Source organism: Corvus hawaiiensis, chromosome 30 (genome assembly GCF_020740725.1).
Source record: "Corvus hawaiiensis isolate bCorHaw1 chromosome 30, bCorHaw1.pri.cur, whole genome shotgun sequence".
In the NCBI taxonomy this organism is placed as follows: domain Eukaryota; kingdom Metazoa; phylum Chordata; class Aves; order Passeriformes; family Corvidae; genus Corvus; species Corvus hawaiiensis.
This window is the reverse complement of record NC_063242.1, coordinates 13,126,918-13,143,233: the sequence shown is the minus strand read 5'-3', so window position 1 is coordinate 13,143,233 and position 16,316 is coordinate 13,126,918. Positions and strand designations below refer to the sequence as shown.

The 16,316-nt window shown below is 44.8% G+C and overlaps 1 protein-coding gene across 3 annotated transcripts; it reads left to right on the top strand.

Moving 5' to 3' along the window:
* Positions 1–2,698: 2,698 nt before the first annotated feature.
* PRELID3A (PRELI domain containing 3A) lies at positions 2,699–13,865 on the top strand. 3 transcript variants are annotated; one of them, XR_007200443.1, is made up of 7 exons: positions 2,699–2,859; positions 5,203–5,371; positions 5,678–5,767; positions 6,508–6,578; positions 6,673–6,775; positions 8,557–8,669; positions 12,209–12,241. XR_007200443.1 is itself a non-coding variant. In XM_048289535.1 (7 exons), exons 1-6 carry the CDS (start codon positions 2,828–2,830, stop codon positions 8,608–8,610), a joined length of 519 nt encoding a protein of 172 aa, XP_048145492.1. In that variant the 5' UTR covers positions 2,699–2,827; the 3' UTR covers positions 8,611–8,645; positions 12,209–12,241. The 3 variants fall into 3 exon arrangements, 2 of the variants coding, with proteins under 2 accessions (XP_048145492.1, XP_048145491.1); XM_048289535.1 differs by having other exon boundaries at positions 8,557–8,645; XM_048289534.1 differs by lacking the exon at positions 8,557–8,669 and having other exon boundaries at positions 2,701–2,859; positions 12,209–13,865.
* Positions 13,866–16,316: the final 2,451 nt, after the last annotated feature.

The following is a 16,316-nucleotide window of genomic DNA, read 5'->3' as shown; positions in this document are numbered from 1 at the left end:
GAGGGATTTCACAGAATCCCGGAATCAATCGGGTTGGAAAAGATCTCCGGGATCATCGAATGCAACCTGTGACCCAACACCGCCACGTCAACTAGACTATGGCACTAAGTGCCACGTCCAGGCTTTCCTTAAACACCTCCAGGGACAGTGACAACACCGCCTCCCTAAGCAGCCCATTCCGATATTTAATCATCCTTTCTGTGAAGAATTTCTTCCTAATGTCCAACCTGAACCTCCGCTGATGCAGCTTGAGGTTGTGTCCTCTCGTCCTATCGCTGGTTGCCTGAGAGAAGAGTCCGACCCCCAGCTGGCCACACCCTCCTTTCGGGCAGTTGTAGAGAGCGATAAGGTCACCCCTGAGCCGCCTCTTCTCCAGGCTAAACACCCTCAGCTCCCTCAGCCGCGTGTCCTCACAGGACGTGTGCTCCAGACCCTTCATCAGCATCGTTGCCTTGCTCTGGACACTCTCCAGCACCTCAATGTCCTGAACTGAGGGGCTCAGAACTGAACTCAATATTCGAGGTGTGGCCTCATCAGTGCCAAGTGTAGGGGGACAATCCCTGCCCTGGTCCTGCTGGCCACACCGTTTCTGATACAGGCCAGGGTGCCACTGACCTTCTTGGCCACCTGGGCACATTGCTGGCTCATGTTCAGCTCTTGTTGACCAGCACCCCCAGGTCCTTTTCTGCTGGGGCATTTTCTAACCACTCTGACCACAGCCTGTAGTGCTGCATGGGGTTATTGTGGCCAAAGTGGAGGACCCAGCACTTGGTCTTGTTGAACCTTGTACCGCTGGTCTCAGCCCATCTTTCCAGCTTGTCCAGATCCCTTTGCTGAGTCAAGGGTGCGGGTGAGTTAGTGGGGCACAGCCCAGCCCAGTCCAGCCAGCATCACTGAGAAGGGCAGGTTTCCTCACTGCCAGGGCTGGTTTACTCTGTAGTAATGTTCTACAAAGCCTGGAGGTGGGAAATAAGGAAACTTGTCTCTTGTTTTTGCCCCACTATGTAAGGCATCTCATATCAATGTGTTTGCTGTAGAATGTGTCCATGCAAAGTCTTCTAGGTGAATTCAGGCATTTGGTGTCACCACTGTCAAGGAAACATTCCAGTCTGACCATTCATGAGACTTTCTGTCAGTCACATTCCCAAGGCCAGAGAATTTCACTGCTGGAACCGGAGCCCCTTTCCAGCGGGCAGCTCCAGTGAGCCCACGGGTGCCCCACTTGACTCCCCTCACGCAATCAGGCCAGGTTTTCTTACTGGATCAACCCCAGGTTTCTCAGAGTGTCAAATGTCTCGTTCCATAAAGCAATTTATTCATGGTGCAGTAACACAGAAACAGCCACAGCTGGTGCCTCTGAGAAGGGACCCCCAGCAAAGGAACCGCTAGGCTTTTATACCCCCACAGTCCAAGCCACATGCATATCTTGCTCTTACTCATGAGTCTTTGCTCCTGCTGTGTCTCCCAGTGTCCATTCACCTGGCACCACCAAAGGGTTGGCAGTTCATGGCCTCTTGTCTCAGGCTCCCACCGAGAGCTCCCTCTACATCTCAATGTGCAGCTTGCAAACGGAGCTACTGCCTCACATGTATTCCTCAACAGTCACTCATCCCTGGGCACAGCCCTGCACATGCTGTCCCTGGCTGCATGTCATCCCCACAGCTGTTATTAGGGTGTTTAATCAAAACTCCTGGTTTGATTAAACAAAAACCCGGGTAGCTCACAGAATCCCAGAATCACAAAATGGGAAAGGAAGGGACCACAGTGGGTCATCAACCCCCCTGCTCAAGTCTGTTGCAGTGGGGATCCTGCAACACGCATATATCAAACCAGTCCAACCCAGAGCACATGGCACAGGGTTGCATCCAGATGGCTCTTGAATATCTCCAGTGAGGGAGACTCCACATCTCTCTGGGCAACCTGCTCCAGTGCTCGGTCACCCACACAGTAAACAAGTTCTTCCTCATACTGAGGTGGAGCTTCCTGTGCATGAGTTTCTGCCCATTTGCTCTTGTCCCATTGCTTGGCACCACCACCAAGAGTCTGGATCCATCCTCTTGGCATCCCCGCTCTATATATACACATTGATGAAGTCCCCTCTCAGCCATCTCTTCTGGAGGCTGAGCAGGTGTAGGTCCCTCAGCCCTTCCTCCCTCAGGAGAGAGATGCTCCAGTTCCTTAATCATATTTGTAGTTCTGCACCAGACCTGCTCCGGGAGCTCTGTCTCTCCTTTGTACCGAGGAGTTAGTGGTGAAGGTTTGTTTGTGAGGACCAGGGGTAATGCAGAACTGTTTTCTCAGGATGTGCCTTTCCACAGCGAGCTGTGTCAGGGGAGGTTTAGGTTGGGTATCAGGAAAATGTTCTTCACACAGAGGGTGGTTGAGCACTGGAACAGGATCCCAGGGGAATGGTCACAGCACGAAACCTGAAAAGAGTTCGAGAAGCGTTTGGATAACGCTTGGATAACACACACGGGTGTGATTCTTGGGGCTGCCCTGTGCAGGGCCAGGAGCTGGAGCTGGATGACCCCTGCGGGTGGCTGACCCCGGGCCCGGCCGCACGCCTCCTGCGCATGTGCGCTGCGTCGGCGCTCCCACGGGCGCGGGAGGGGCGGGGCGGTGACGCAGGCGCGTGACGCGCGCGCCGGCCCGGGCACGCCCCCGCGCTCCTCCCCGCGGCCGCTCGCGCTCGCCGGGCCGGCGCGAGGCTGTCAGTCAGCCGGGCACCGCCGCCGCGCGCCAGCCGCCGCCGCGCGCCCTCCTTCCCGCCCTTCCCGCCCTTCCCGCCCTTCCCGCCGGGCTCCGAGAGGACACACCGGGAGCGGCCATGAAGATCTGGAGCTCGGAGCACGTGTTCGGGTGAGGGGGCCGGGCGGGGGGGGCCGGAGGGCGCGGCGAGACCCCGGCGCTTCACCGGACAGGGGCGAGCCGGGCCGCGCCGGGGTGACGGCAGAAATAGGAATGCTGCGGGCGCAGCCGACAGAGGAGGAGGAGGGAGAATGGGAACGGGCCTCGGCGGTGCCGGTCCTGCATCGCCTCGAGCTCCTTCCTGCGCGGCTGCACGCCGCGCCTGGGCTTCTACTTCGGGAATAGCATTCCAACAGGATGGAGCGGTAGAGCTGGCCCGACAGCGGGATGGTTTGATAAAGGGCTGGGTGTTTAAGAAAAATAACTTTGACACTATAAATGAAAATAAATCCCAAACTACTGATGTAGTCGATGATATATTCCAAGAGGTATGGACAGAGTGACTGTATCCCTTAGCTTAGCCTCAGGTAGTGCCGCTGCGGTGCCCAGCAGCCAGCTCTCTGAGTAAGTGTTCTTTCCATCAGAGCTTTTCTGATCGGAACGTGGTTCTGACATCCAGTTCCACCTTCGTGTAACGAGGAAACAACAGGGAAAAGTATCAAGAGGTGTGTAACAAGCTGTCCCGGGAGCTGGCGTGGAGGGCTGAGCAGTGCCGGTGCAGCTCTGGGAATGCCACCGCCGATGACTCCCCTGCTACAGGTGTCCTAAAAGTCTTGAAGCCCGAAGAGCACCCTGGGGGATAGTTCGTAAAATATTTACAAAACATCCCAGATGTGTTGCTCTAAATTTCTTTAACTACCTCAACACAACTGAATTCCTTGCACTGATGCAGGTACTCACTGCTCAACTTCAGCATTGGTCTGGTGTAAGTGAGCAGTGGTTTCTAACAGGAAATACCCGGCAGAGGCTGCTCGAGCGTGACACAACTCCTGAGTTTGAGATGAGTATCTGTCACCTAGGGAATGCAAAAGCAATTTTTATTTGATGTTTTCTCATCAAGTTCTGTGTTAGAACACCCCCATCTTATGGCGTAATGTGTGTGGGTGCAGATAGTTCATTTGAATGGCTAATAAAATATTGTTGTGCCTTATCAGATCTCTGACTCAATCCATTAGGGACATTTAACAGAATTTTGTCATTTTCAGTTTGTATATCTTCTGTGATGGAGGTGTATAGTCACTGAAGATGGAACAAGGAACAATCCTCCAGCTCTCCATCTGCTGCAGGAATTGAGGCCTCCTTCTTCTCCTGCTTGCACCAAAAAAAGCTTTCTGACACTTTTCTTGTTAGAAAAATAACTTATTTTTCCAACTTTCTGTTTGTTCTTGTAGTACTGTAATGTCAGTGCCCTTCTGTACCAGTCTATTTTAAGACTAAAATAAAATCCATTTAGGGCCCTAAGTGCAACTCTTAAGTACAAGTTGGCACCCCTAAGCCTTCTTAAGTTAGATACCAATTGTTGAATTTTTAAACATACCTTTAAAGGCTGTAAGGCTGTCATGTTGGGACAGTCAATTATTCTGAGTATAGAAATAATTAGGGACAGAATTTCTCTATTGGATCAAGTCCATGGTTTCTGTAGCCTCCTCTGTTTCAGAAGGAAATATCTGAAGCACTTCAAGAGCTGTGTAGACAGTCTGGCCTTGAGTAGCAGGACTGCTCCCATCCCAGGAGCTGGAGGTTATCAAAATTTGTTTCATAGAAATAGTTCTGAGTAGAGAATCCGTAAGTGGAATTCATGCTAACAAACTGCTGGAAGCGGTAGTGTAGGTGCAGACGCAAGGCTGTGAGCTGATGGGGTTTCTAAACATCTGTTTCTTTATTTTGAACTTCCCAATCATCCTTTTTTTAGTACAATTTAATTTCACTTTAGCTTCTGTTCCTTCCTATAACAAAAAAAAAAAAAAAAGCAATGATTTCCTCTTTAGTTTATTTGGTATGCTTAGAATTACAGAAGAATTTATGGTGGAGTGGACTCCTGGAGGTCATCTAGTCCAGCCCTCTTCTCAAAGCAGGGCAAGCTTAAGTATTAGGTCAGGTTGCTTTCCTGGTGGAGTTCTGGATTGAGCTGAGATTTCCACCGTCTCTGTGGGCACTACTTGGAATGTCACTTCTGGCAGTGAGTGACTGTTGTCCCTTGCCTTCATTTTTCTTAGTCTTGCGTTAATAATTCCTCGCTTCAGTCTGGAGAGAATTTATTTTTTCTTCTGTTTGTGTGTCAGTACTTTCTTATTGCCTTTCCAAGCATAACTGTATTCCAAAGGGACTTCTGGGAGCTATGAAGTTGTACAGCATGTACCATATTGCACAACCTATATCCTGATTTAGTATCATCTGAATGCTTGCGATTGAATACAGAATACTTACAGATACTCTCACCCCTTCCTTTTACAGACATCCCTGGGATACCGTGATCAAAGCTGCTATGAGAAAGTACCCCAACCCCATGAATCCATGTGTGGTAGGAGTAGATGTCCTCGACAGGAGCCTGGATAACCAGGGGAGGTTGCACAGTCACCGTCTTCTCAGCACGGAGTGGGGATTGCCCAGTATTGTAAAAGCGGTACATTTTTGCAGCCTTCATTCTTTATTAAGGGTGTGACGCACTTCTATGTCATCCTCTGAATTGGAGCTGACTTCAAAGTAAAAGCTGAAATTTGTGTATGTCTGTAAATGCCTTCCAGGCTGGTCTGTGCCCTGCTCTATGGCTGATACAATCTAGACAATGAAGTCTCACCACTGATCACAGTCCTCTGGTATCCATGAATTAATTACTTTGTATTTATTTGGGGTCACTGAGAACTTGGCATTTTTGTGTTTTAAGGTTCAGTTCGTTTGTTTGATACTTAATGTTTTTTTTCCCCTTTAGATATTAGGAACGAATAGAACACTGACTTACATTGAGGAACATTCTGTGGTAGATCCAGTGGAAAAAAAGATGGAGCTTTGCTCAACTAATGTGAGTGGTGACTTAAGAAATTTCTGATAATTAGTTCTGGAAGTTGGATGTTTTGCTCTTAACATTTAGATTAGAAATATGTCCATGTCTATCATTAGAGGCAACAATTTACATGTCTTAATCAGTGTCTTAGATTACTCTTTTTCTCTTTTTCTTCTTCTCATTATTTAAATACTTCATCATCAAACATTTGTGATTTTGTTTTTAATGCAAGATTATTTCTCAGAATGCATGTAAAATAGTTTGACTTTGAGGTGAATAAGTTCTGCCACCTCCAACAAAAGTTTTAATGTGAAATGCCTTTTTTCGTAGAATGTAAATGAAATATTGTGCTGTATTTTGGTATCCTGGGAGCTCGTAACTCTCAGATTTAACATGGGGTTGTCTGTAGGAGGGCCTCGTCTCTGCACAAGAGACATTGTCTTTCCTGAGCATTAATTTTCTGTCTAGTCCAAGTGGTGTTGTGGTGGTCTGGAAGAGCCTCTCTGAATTGCCAGCCATAAATCAGACTTGACATTCAGAGAAGGTGGTTGGTGTGTGAATGGGAACTTTGATATAATTAGATCAAGGATAGGAGTCAATGCATCATCCTTTATGGGTGTTTTTACTGACTGTGTTCTGGGTTTTATATTTTGTGTACACTATTTTGACATTAAATTGAGTGCTATTGAGTAGTGCTGCTGATAACAGAAAAATGAAAGGTGGTAAGTGAGGATTTCAGCTCTGTTTTTGTTCTTAAGATTACGCTCACAAACTTGGTGTCTGTTGACGAGAGACTGGTTTACACACCTCATCCAGAAAACCCGGAAAAGTAAGTAGAGATATTTGCGTGTGTCTTTGTGTCTAGGAGACAATTTGTTAGTCCAGTTCAGCTTAGGTGTTAACCTTTCTTTATTCCCTTGCAGGACTGTGCTAACTCAAGAAGCAATTATTACTGTTAAAGGCATTAGCTTGAGCAGTTATCTGGAAAGCTTGATGGCAAACACAATATCTTCTAATGCCAGAAAGGTACATCTTTATTCTGTCTTCTCCCTCTCCCCCCCCCTCCAATAATTCTTTTTTTTTGAAGCAGTAATTGCCAATGGTGTGTGTTGAATGTTATATTTAATTTCTCTAGGTTTTGTGCACAGTGTTTCAATAGATTTTTTTATAGAACCTCAGCGAGTAGAATCTAATTTCCCAAAGTATGAAAAAGTGTCACTACTAAATCTTTATTTTTCAACTAGAATTGCAGAGCAGAACAAGCAAGCTTCTGTGTGTATTCTACAGCTACAGATAGCACACAAACTTTATTAGTTGGGATATGGTTTTTTTTGCTTTCCAAAGCAGTCTTTGCTTTTTAACCTCCTATTTCTAGGAGTTAATGCTAGTAGAGAATGTAACTTCACTTTCAGCCTTTATAATGTGGATTTATCAGTTAATACCAGCATATTTTCTATACTGCTTTTGTCAGTTGTTCCAGTTCCTATCCATTATTGAGCTGTCTCCTTGCCTTTGGCTGAAAGTAATGTACTGTAAGCGGAGCATATTCTTTGGGGAGGTGAGACTATGCTGGCTCTCCTGGGTAACACTGCACTGACTCCTCTGTCCTGTGCTTGCTTTTTCTATTTGGCTTGCAACCATGGAGCTGCTCTTCAGCACAGGCAGAGCTATGGGAGTGATTATTCTTGGGCACTTTGTCCTGCAGTTCTTTGGGGAAGAAATGGAATTCCTAGAGAAGCATAGGCCTTGCTGCCTAACAGCAGGATGAGTGCTGTTAGGAGTTTGAGATTGGGTTCTGCATTGCTGGAGGGGTTCAGCACAGTGGGAATCTGGCCCAGGTAACTCCTGCTATGCCACAGATCCTGTGCTTTGGCTGGCCCTTCATCCCTGTGAGGGAGGCTCCTTGACCAAGCCAGTGTAAGCCAACTTGGTAGGACCAACTAGATCAGAGAGGAGAAAGCCTCCTTTTCCATCCTTCTGTGGGCTTCTCCTAAAGTGAGAGGAAAACATGTTAAAGTCAGGGGATGGGGAACAAGTGATGGGTCATTTCTAGACACGGAAGAGTACATTTACCTAGCTGGGTGCTCTCTGCGTTTGTTTGAAATGGGAGGTATTTCAGTTAAATTACAGTTCTGTTCTGATCCGGTTCCCACTTAAATGTCTGTGTGGGGTGTATATTGAAAGACAGGAACAAACCCTGGCTCACAACCAAACTTCAGGCTGACCCAGAGGTAGCAAAGCATTGTCTAGTTGTCTGGTGTGCCAGATCAAGTTAGGTACACTTAAAAATGCTGGCCAGATTCCTCTTGAGGCATCAATTACATTTGCATGTCTCTATTGAAGTCAGACATAACTGTAAATATTTCGTGGTACCTGTTGAGGTGTTGCCTGTGAGAGAGCTCAATTTCTTTTAAAGATTGTTCCATTCTGCCATTTTCAAGGGACACACTGGCTCAAAAGCTTCTTGGAAGTCAGAAAGATCTTCTTGTCCTGTATATTTCACTGAAAAGTCTCTAGAGATTTTGAACTTGGCAGGAATTTGTAATTGCTGTTACCAACTCTTTCTTTGCTAGCCAGTACCTACTGTGCTACTACCAGCTCTTCTTGCATGCTGTGCTGTGCCTCTGTGCTCTAAGCACCCCTCTTAAACTTCATGACAGTTACTGAAAAATGTTTTGTTGTTCTGAAGAAATAGGGATTATTGAGATTTTGCTCTGAGGTAGCAGTGGCAGGTGATGCATTATCATTTTTAATGATGATGAAAAAATAATTTGCCATTTGTTGTAAATATTTTTGTGTTACTCTAGGGGTGGGATGCTATTGAGTGGATAATTCAAAATTCTGAAAGTGCTCTAAGCTAGCAGTTCTCCACACCTGCAGTTTGTACTAACTAGTGGTAATGCCAGCATTCTTCTTCTTGGTACAGCATTTCAGCTTTCTAGCAAATATGTGCATGGATTGTTGTCATGTGGATTTCATAAATTACCCTGCATGTCTGTTTTACACACATTGCATACAGGAATGGCAGATGTGTTCACTGCACTGCCGTTGTAGAGGGTGAGCACAGCCCTGGTCCAGGCTGGATCCATTATCCCGTGGTTGTGCCACTGGGCAGCCAACTTGCTGCAGCCATGTCTTGTGCCACACAGTCTTGCTTATGGCTTGAAGACTGCAGACAACTAGGGATGTGAAGGAGTCCTTCTACCACATGTTTGATCTGGTCCTAGTTTCTGTGATTTCAGTATATAAAGCTGGTACCTCAAGAAAATAATAAATTTGCTAGTGAGTGCAATTGGCATTATAAAAATGAAACAGAACTGTGTTTTGAGGGTATAAAATTGATTTCTTGAAACAGGTTGCCTGACAGGGGTAATCTTTTGCATAGCGGAATTGTATTTGCTTTTCTTCTGCCTGAGGAATGTTGTTGCCCTTCTGAGGAAATCTCTGCAAAGCTTGAAGCTGTCAGGATGCCAGACTGTTCCTGCTTTTCATTGGTCTTGTAGTTATATTCATGTTGGTATGATGTGTTCCTGAAGTGATATGACTATGAACAAATCTGAGCTCAGGGTTGAGAGAACTGAGTGTATTTGCCTCTGTGAGATCTCTGTGCAGGTTGTTTTCCTTCCACTAGTCAGTGTAGCCTGTCCCTGTCATTCCTGTATTGGCTTCTGCTTCAACCAATAAGATTTCTTAAAAAGAAAGAAATCCATTTTGCTGCTTTTCCTAGTTAAGAAAGTCGGGCTTTTTACACTGCTTACTTTGAGATCTGTGTATGCCATGAGTGTTTGCTTTTACATTCTCATTCCACTAAGCTTTTATGGCTGTTTTTCTGGAAAACATCAACTGCAAAGGCTCAGCACTTATCAGTCACTTAAGCTCTACCAACAACCTTCATACACAGTGCTTGTTCTGCCAGACACGTCATGCTGCTGACACCTGCAATAATGAATAACACAACGTGCATGCCTGGGGATGAGTGTGCTTGCTTAATGACTTAATGCAGAACTTGTTGTACAGTATGAGACTTTATAGGCAGTCCTCTGTCAGATTTTTTCTGGTAACTGGGTAGTTCATGGCACTTGGAGGCTTTGCATCTGGTTGAGATTTCTAACTTCATTTCCTGTGCAGAATGTTCCTGAGGTCTTCCTTGTGAGTTTATTCTTAGCTGCAAAATATGGCATATAGTACATGCAGGTCTAAGGAGATATACACAGACTTATGTACTCTCAAAAACTGAAGGAAATATCTTGGTGCTCCAGTTGAATGTCATGGAATTTTTTTATTAATTTATCTCATCAACAAAGATATCGAGTAAAACACAATGGTGTGATTGTTTCAAGTCAGGGCATGAAAAGAATCTCAGTGTTTTTCTACTAAGTGTTTCGTATGGCAGGGGTGTTTGACCTCTTGACAAGTCTTCTTTGATCTATGTAACAAATATAACATCCAAGTTGTTGCTGTCCCAGTTCTCTGTGCCTGTGTCACCTCAGAGAGGATATTCAAACCTGACTTTTAAATGACCAAATGCCTGCTTACTGAAAGATGATTCCCCTCCCTGCCCCCCACTTTTTCCTTATGGAGCACTCCTCTCGGTTAATTCACAGCTGGTTACAACTTGTTGCTGTGCAGTAGCCTGCCCATGTCTGGGTGATTTTATTTGTGCTTTGCTGGGATTCCCAGGTCTTCCACAGTGGAGAAGGTGGAAGTTACCACCTGCTGAAGAACAGTCACTTTGGTGCTCAAGTGGAAGGAGCTCAGAAGTTAAATCATCCCTTCTAAAGTCTTTTATCAGCAACCCATACTTAAAGTGGACAATTTCAATAATGCTTTCTTGAATATTATTAGTATCTTTTGAAGGCATCTCTTGAACTAATTAACTTAAACATCCTAGTTCTTGAGGTAGTTTGACGTGGAGCTGAATCTCCCTTTCTGAGCCTTGACCAAGAGCAGAACACTTTATTGTGATACCTGGATGACTTTTCTCAGTTTAAGGACTGCCTGACAGTGCTGAAGTAACAATTCTGTTTATTCTATGAGTCCCTGGAATATGGAAAACCCAAAGAGAAACCATGTCAGCCTTTCATTGACCTTATTGAGGGTCCTGAGATAACTGTGCTCCTATTCATAGTAAAACTTTATTTCTTTTCATATTATTCCAGAATAGTGTTTCTAGCCTGGAAAAAAATCCTTCAGCTTTGTTTTGACATTCTTTTTTCCTTAGGTTTTCAAAGCTGCTTATGCAGATTCTTGTTCATGCTTAATGGTTTATAAAGGACAACAGCAAGTTCTGGACACTATGAGGTTTCTGTGCATTTTATCACCTTTAATGCATACAACAAAATTAGCACATCACGGTTTGGAACAAAACTTTGTGTGTGGAGGAAAGTGTGCTCCTCCTCTCTATCAGTTCTCTGCAGAAGGCTTGAACACTGGCTCCCCTGAACATTTATGACTTTTTGGGCTCAAACCCTTACCTCCAGAATTCTAGACTTGGCCAGAACCATGTGGCTCCCACTTACTGCTCTCCACTGTTTGTACTTCTTATTCTTAGTAGAGTAATAGAAGGGAATGTCTCTTGGCTTTTCTTGAAGTGAAAAAAGGCCAGGTATTTTCCTGGTCTGATCCCATCTGCTTGCTTTGGCAAAAGCTGCTATTCTGAGACTGCAGAGCTCTAAAATATTGACTTTTGTTTCGTTAAAGTCCTTCTCTGTATTTTCTTGGCTGTGTTGTGCCGCTGGCTGCATCTCGTGGTCATTGGGGTGCAGCTGCTGCTGGGTCTTCTTAAGGTAAAAGGTTTTTGACAGGCTTATTGTCCTGGGCTCTCCAGCTCTTACTGAAGCACTGGCTGTCAATTCCAAGCTTGAGGCATTTCCATACCTTGATATGAAATGTGCAGCTCTAGTCTCTAATTAGTCTCGTTTAGATGCTGGAAAGTTGCTATGTACAAATATAGAATTCACTCTGAGTCCACTTCTGAGCTCTTGATAGATCGCTTAGCTGCTACTTCATAGCACACTTGGAAGACTTTCTTTGTCCTGGATCTTCTCAAAAACTCTCCATATAACTCGTCAAACTGTGACACTTGGCTAATGAAACTGAGAACAATACCTGGATTTTGCCATAAATCTGCTGATACTCTTTGGGTGGTGGGAGCAACAAACAGCAAAAAGAGCAAATCTCTTAGGTGAGGAAGCTTGACTGCTGAATTAGGCCTTCTGCCTCGGCGTGCTGCTGGGAGCTCACACCGGCATTGCGTTTGCTTCTGGCTTAGAAATGCCTTTGCAGTGAAGTTTCCATAAGAAGATGCTAAGAAATCATCAGTATAATCTGGTATCAAACTATGCAGGGCATGGCATTGATTTTAAAACAAGTTTCATGTCTGACAGAGGAAGAACTATAGAAACATGAGCAGTGGTGGTGTGTCTGTTCTGATCCTAAATTCTGGTATTTTTCTGGCAGGGTCGGGATGCCCTGGAGTGGGTGATCAGCAAACTAAACACAGAACTGGAGGAGCTGAAGTCCACGCGCGAGGGGATCAAACCAGCCATGGCAGCAGCGTCCACGGAAAAATAAAGCCAAATATTTGGGTTCACCAAATAAAACCAAGGAACTGACAGAAAAGTCTTATTTTTCAGACTGCTCTGTAGAGCTCCCTCCCAAGGCTGATCTGCAGAGGTTTTGTACATTTATAAGAATACTGGATCAGCGGAAAAGTAACCTCATCCATCATCTCCACAGCAGCTCTTGTTGCCTACTGAAGATTAAATTGACCTGCAGATGCTCTTTTCATTTGAACAATTTATGTTTAACACTGGAAACAAAACATTTAGCACATTTAAAACAGCCTAAATGTGCCTTTTTAAACAAAGGTAGAGGGCATGTTATATTTACACCATCTCAAACTGAAAAACTTGAAAAGAATGTGTGGGATTAAGGATTTTCCGTGTGAACTTTTGTTCTGTGAAGGGCTGATAGGTCCTAGAGCACTGAATTTTGTCTGGTTTGTAATCTGATAACGTCTTATGGCCAGTTAAAGGGAACTACATGAGTCAGAACATGATACTGTAGAATTTGATATTTATCTAGAGGATCATCTTGAAAGGCTACATCTGGTGTGGAGCTAACTCTTAGGTTGTTTAAATGTGCTGCCTGAACAAGACACACTTTACCTCTTAGATGTTTGTATCCAAACAAAGATAAAGTTTCTATTGGTGTTAATAGCCTAAAATAGTTTTTCTGGTGGGGACAAGGGTATAATTTATTTTCCTATTTATTAATTTGTCCTAGTTCCTCCCCTCCCTATGAGGACAGGAGTAGTGATTACTGGAAGGTGCTGGAAATCTCTAAGAAGGGTACTTGAATGCTACTGGAATTAAGAGACTGTGCTGTACCACTGGTCCTTGCTCTTCACATCATGTCTTAACTGAGGGAGAAATTGATGCAGTAACCAGAAGAGTTGAAATGAGAGATGAGCAGAAAATTTTAAATCCAAATGATAAGGTTTCATAAGGAGAAACTTTTCATTCTCTGAATGGAGAAAACAAGAGTACAAGAACAAAAAATGGACTCTCCTTTGTGAGTGCTTTCTGTTGACTACCAGTGTAACCGAACCTTTTCAACACTTTTCCACATGGGTACAAAATGGGTTTAAAATCCTTTTAAATGCTTCTCATTGTCTGGAAAAATACTTCAGTAACTGCAGAAACGGTTTCCTATTAAATAAGCATAAATATATATTGGTAATGACTGTAGCTGTGTCTGATGTTTACAGAATTGTCATGTTTGATCCAGGTGTAGTATATGTTTCTCAGACAGAACCCTCTGTTGGGGCATTTTAACTTATTTTTTGGTGTGCACACAAAGTGAAATAAGTGTTGCAAGGATGTTTACTTGTTCAAGTGGCAAGCATGTGCTCAGGAAGCTGTTAAAGAGCATGAGTAACTTCTGAAAAAATAGAAGAGTAAAATGTTGGTCACTGTTTTGATCTGATAATTTTAAAGTGTTTGTAGCTTAAGGGAATTTTCAGCATTCATGTTCTGGTTAGTTTGAAAGTAAACTTTAATTTGGATGTAACTAAATTACATGATCCTAATGAATAAATCTACTTTAAAAAGTATGTCTATTAGTTGAATGCAATTATATTAATAGTAAATATTTACATTGCTCTTTTTATGTGGACCTAAAGCCCTTCCTATTTTGGAACAGAAACTTAGACCTTAAAGCAGCCTCTGTCTGGAAGATACACTGGATAGCTTTGGTGCAGGTCAGCTGTTGTCCCCTTCTCAGAAGTGATGGCACTTCCTGGGTGAGGAACACAGAAGATGTTCTAGCTCCTGGTGCTGTTCTGCTCGGAAGGGGAGTGCAGCTATGGCAGAGCTCTGCACAAAAGAAGGGAAAAGTTGGTGGTGTGTGTACATTTGGAAACGTGTGCTGCAGCGTTTCCATACATGCCTACTGGAGGTGGTGAGACCGTGACCGTCCGCAGGGCTAGGAAAGCCTTTGGAGAGGTTCTTGTATTGCTTTGTGTGGGAGAAGAGTTGTCTAAAGCTGCTTCTTGCATCAGAAATGAAATATTTGCTTAGTGTTGTCTTAAGGCTGGCTGACTTGAGCACAGCACTTCCAGCGCTGGCTTCCCAGAAAAGTCACCACAGGCTCTCTGGAGCCGAACTCCTCTGCCACACCCTAAGGTCGGTACCAATGACACATCAGTTTTCTGGGTTACTTCCTTGACACTTTGTCTCCTTCTTGCAGGAACTAATCCCTATCTGCTTCTGTTGCAGCATCTCCTTTCTGTTTCCTTCCCTGCTGGTTTTGGGCTGCTTTCGCTCCACCATTTCCTGCCACTTAGGAACTATGTGGCTAAATGCTTGGTTTTTCAGTCTTGTCTGCTGCTCCACTTGCCAGGCATCAGCACCTTTCCTACCTGTGCTCAGTCCTCTCCTGCTTTTCTCTAGGCTAAAGGAGAGCAGGGAAGCTTTGGGTAGGAAAAGGATTACTTTTTTCCCCAAGGCCCTTTGTCATTCAGCTGCCTCTCGTCTCAGGGGTGGCTGCCAGTTGTGTATCCATGGAATGACTGATCTTCCTGCGGCTGCTCATTTTGCCAGTGTGTAGAAAGGGCCTTGCAGGAGTCACACTGGGGTCAGGTGGGCTCCAGTGTTTAGCAGATGAAGTGGTTCCTAATTTTCCATAAGCTTTCCTGGGCAGTTTTTACCCTTCTGCTCTCTGCCTGTATTGTTTGCATATGGGGCTTCCATCCTTCTCCCTAGGCCATGTGATTGATCAGATCTATGGGATCCAGTGGGATCCCTCGCTGTCTGTGCTGTGCATAACACTGTTTTTGAAGCATCCCAGTTCCCATTCCCGTTCTTAGACTGTTACAGTCTGAGCTGGCCCTTGAGGCAAAAACACCCTGCCTTTGGAATTGCTTATTTTTGGCTGCTCCTTAGAGAAACTCCTCCATCTTTTCTTTCTTTACTGGAAATGGCTCAAAAATATTTCTGTAGTCAGTTTTATGTCACGTGCATTGACTAAGGTGTCTCAAAGACAGAAAGCTGCATGTGAGGGAAAGTGTTAGGCTGCTTGTGGGAGCAGCAGAGTGCAGCTTTTTGGATTGGAGCAGGAGGAAAAGTATGTAGGAGGAAAAAAATGTGTAAAGCAGAATTGGTGTTAAGTCAGCACTGATCTACTTGGAGGGATCTTGAAGTGCTGGGGACCAAGCAGAAGAAAGCTCAGTGCTTGTAACTGTGTTGATTAATAGGTAGCAAGTGCCATCTTGAGTAAGAATCCTACACTCTGAGAGTTGAAAGCAGAACTGAAGTAGGATTTTGTGAGAGGGAGGGTGTTTGCAGCAGTTGTTCAAGCTGCAGTTTGGTGTTTCTCAGCTGCTGGGTTGCAATTCAAGGGAAACGGAGTGGGGTGTGTGATGTAGGGAGGTGGCTGGATTTTAAGAATTTGGTGTCAGCACATCAGCTCTCCAGGTTGGATAGAAGTGTAGCTGCTCCCCCATCCCTGCAGCTGCATCACTCATGCCTGCTGGAAGGAAGAAGCTGGGAATAGCTGGTTCCTGACTGCGGGGGAAGCAGCAAGGGAACCGCAGCAGTGGTTCCCAGACTGTGGCAAACTGGGCATGCTGGTTCTTGGCCCTGAAGGATTTTAAGATGTTGAAGATACCAGACTCGAGGTAGGCTGGCTTCTGTTTGAGGTCTGCTTTTCGTGCTGGTGCAGGCTTATGTTAGCAACAAAAAGGTGTTAACTTAAGACAGTGTTGTCAAATGGTCTGGTGTGTAATTAATTGGGTTTGTGCAGACTATCCTGTCCTTTCTTAATTTGGCCTTGTGCCTGTGTGAGTCTTCCATGCTCCTCCATGCTTCTTATTTCTTTTCCTCCATCAGGTCAGCAGGCACGATGGAGGAAGGGTTATGTTTGTTGGGACAACAGGCAGTCCTAGTGAAAGCTCCTGTTTCTTCAAGATTTGCTTAAGGTATGCAAAGGCATTGAGCTGCAGCATGTGGTGCATGTCAGGAACTGCTGCAGAGCACAAATTGGGCACTGATGTATCTGACAGTGT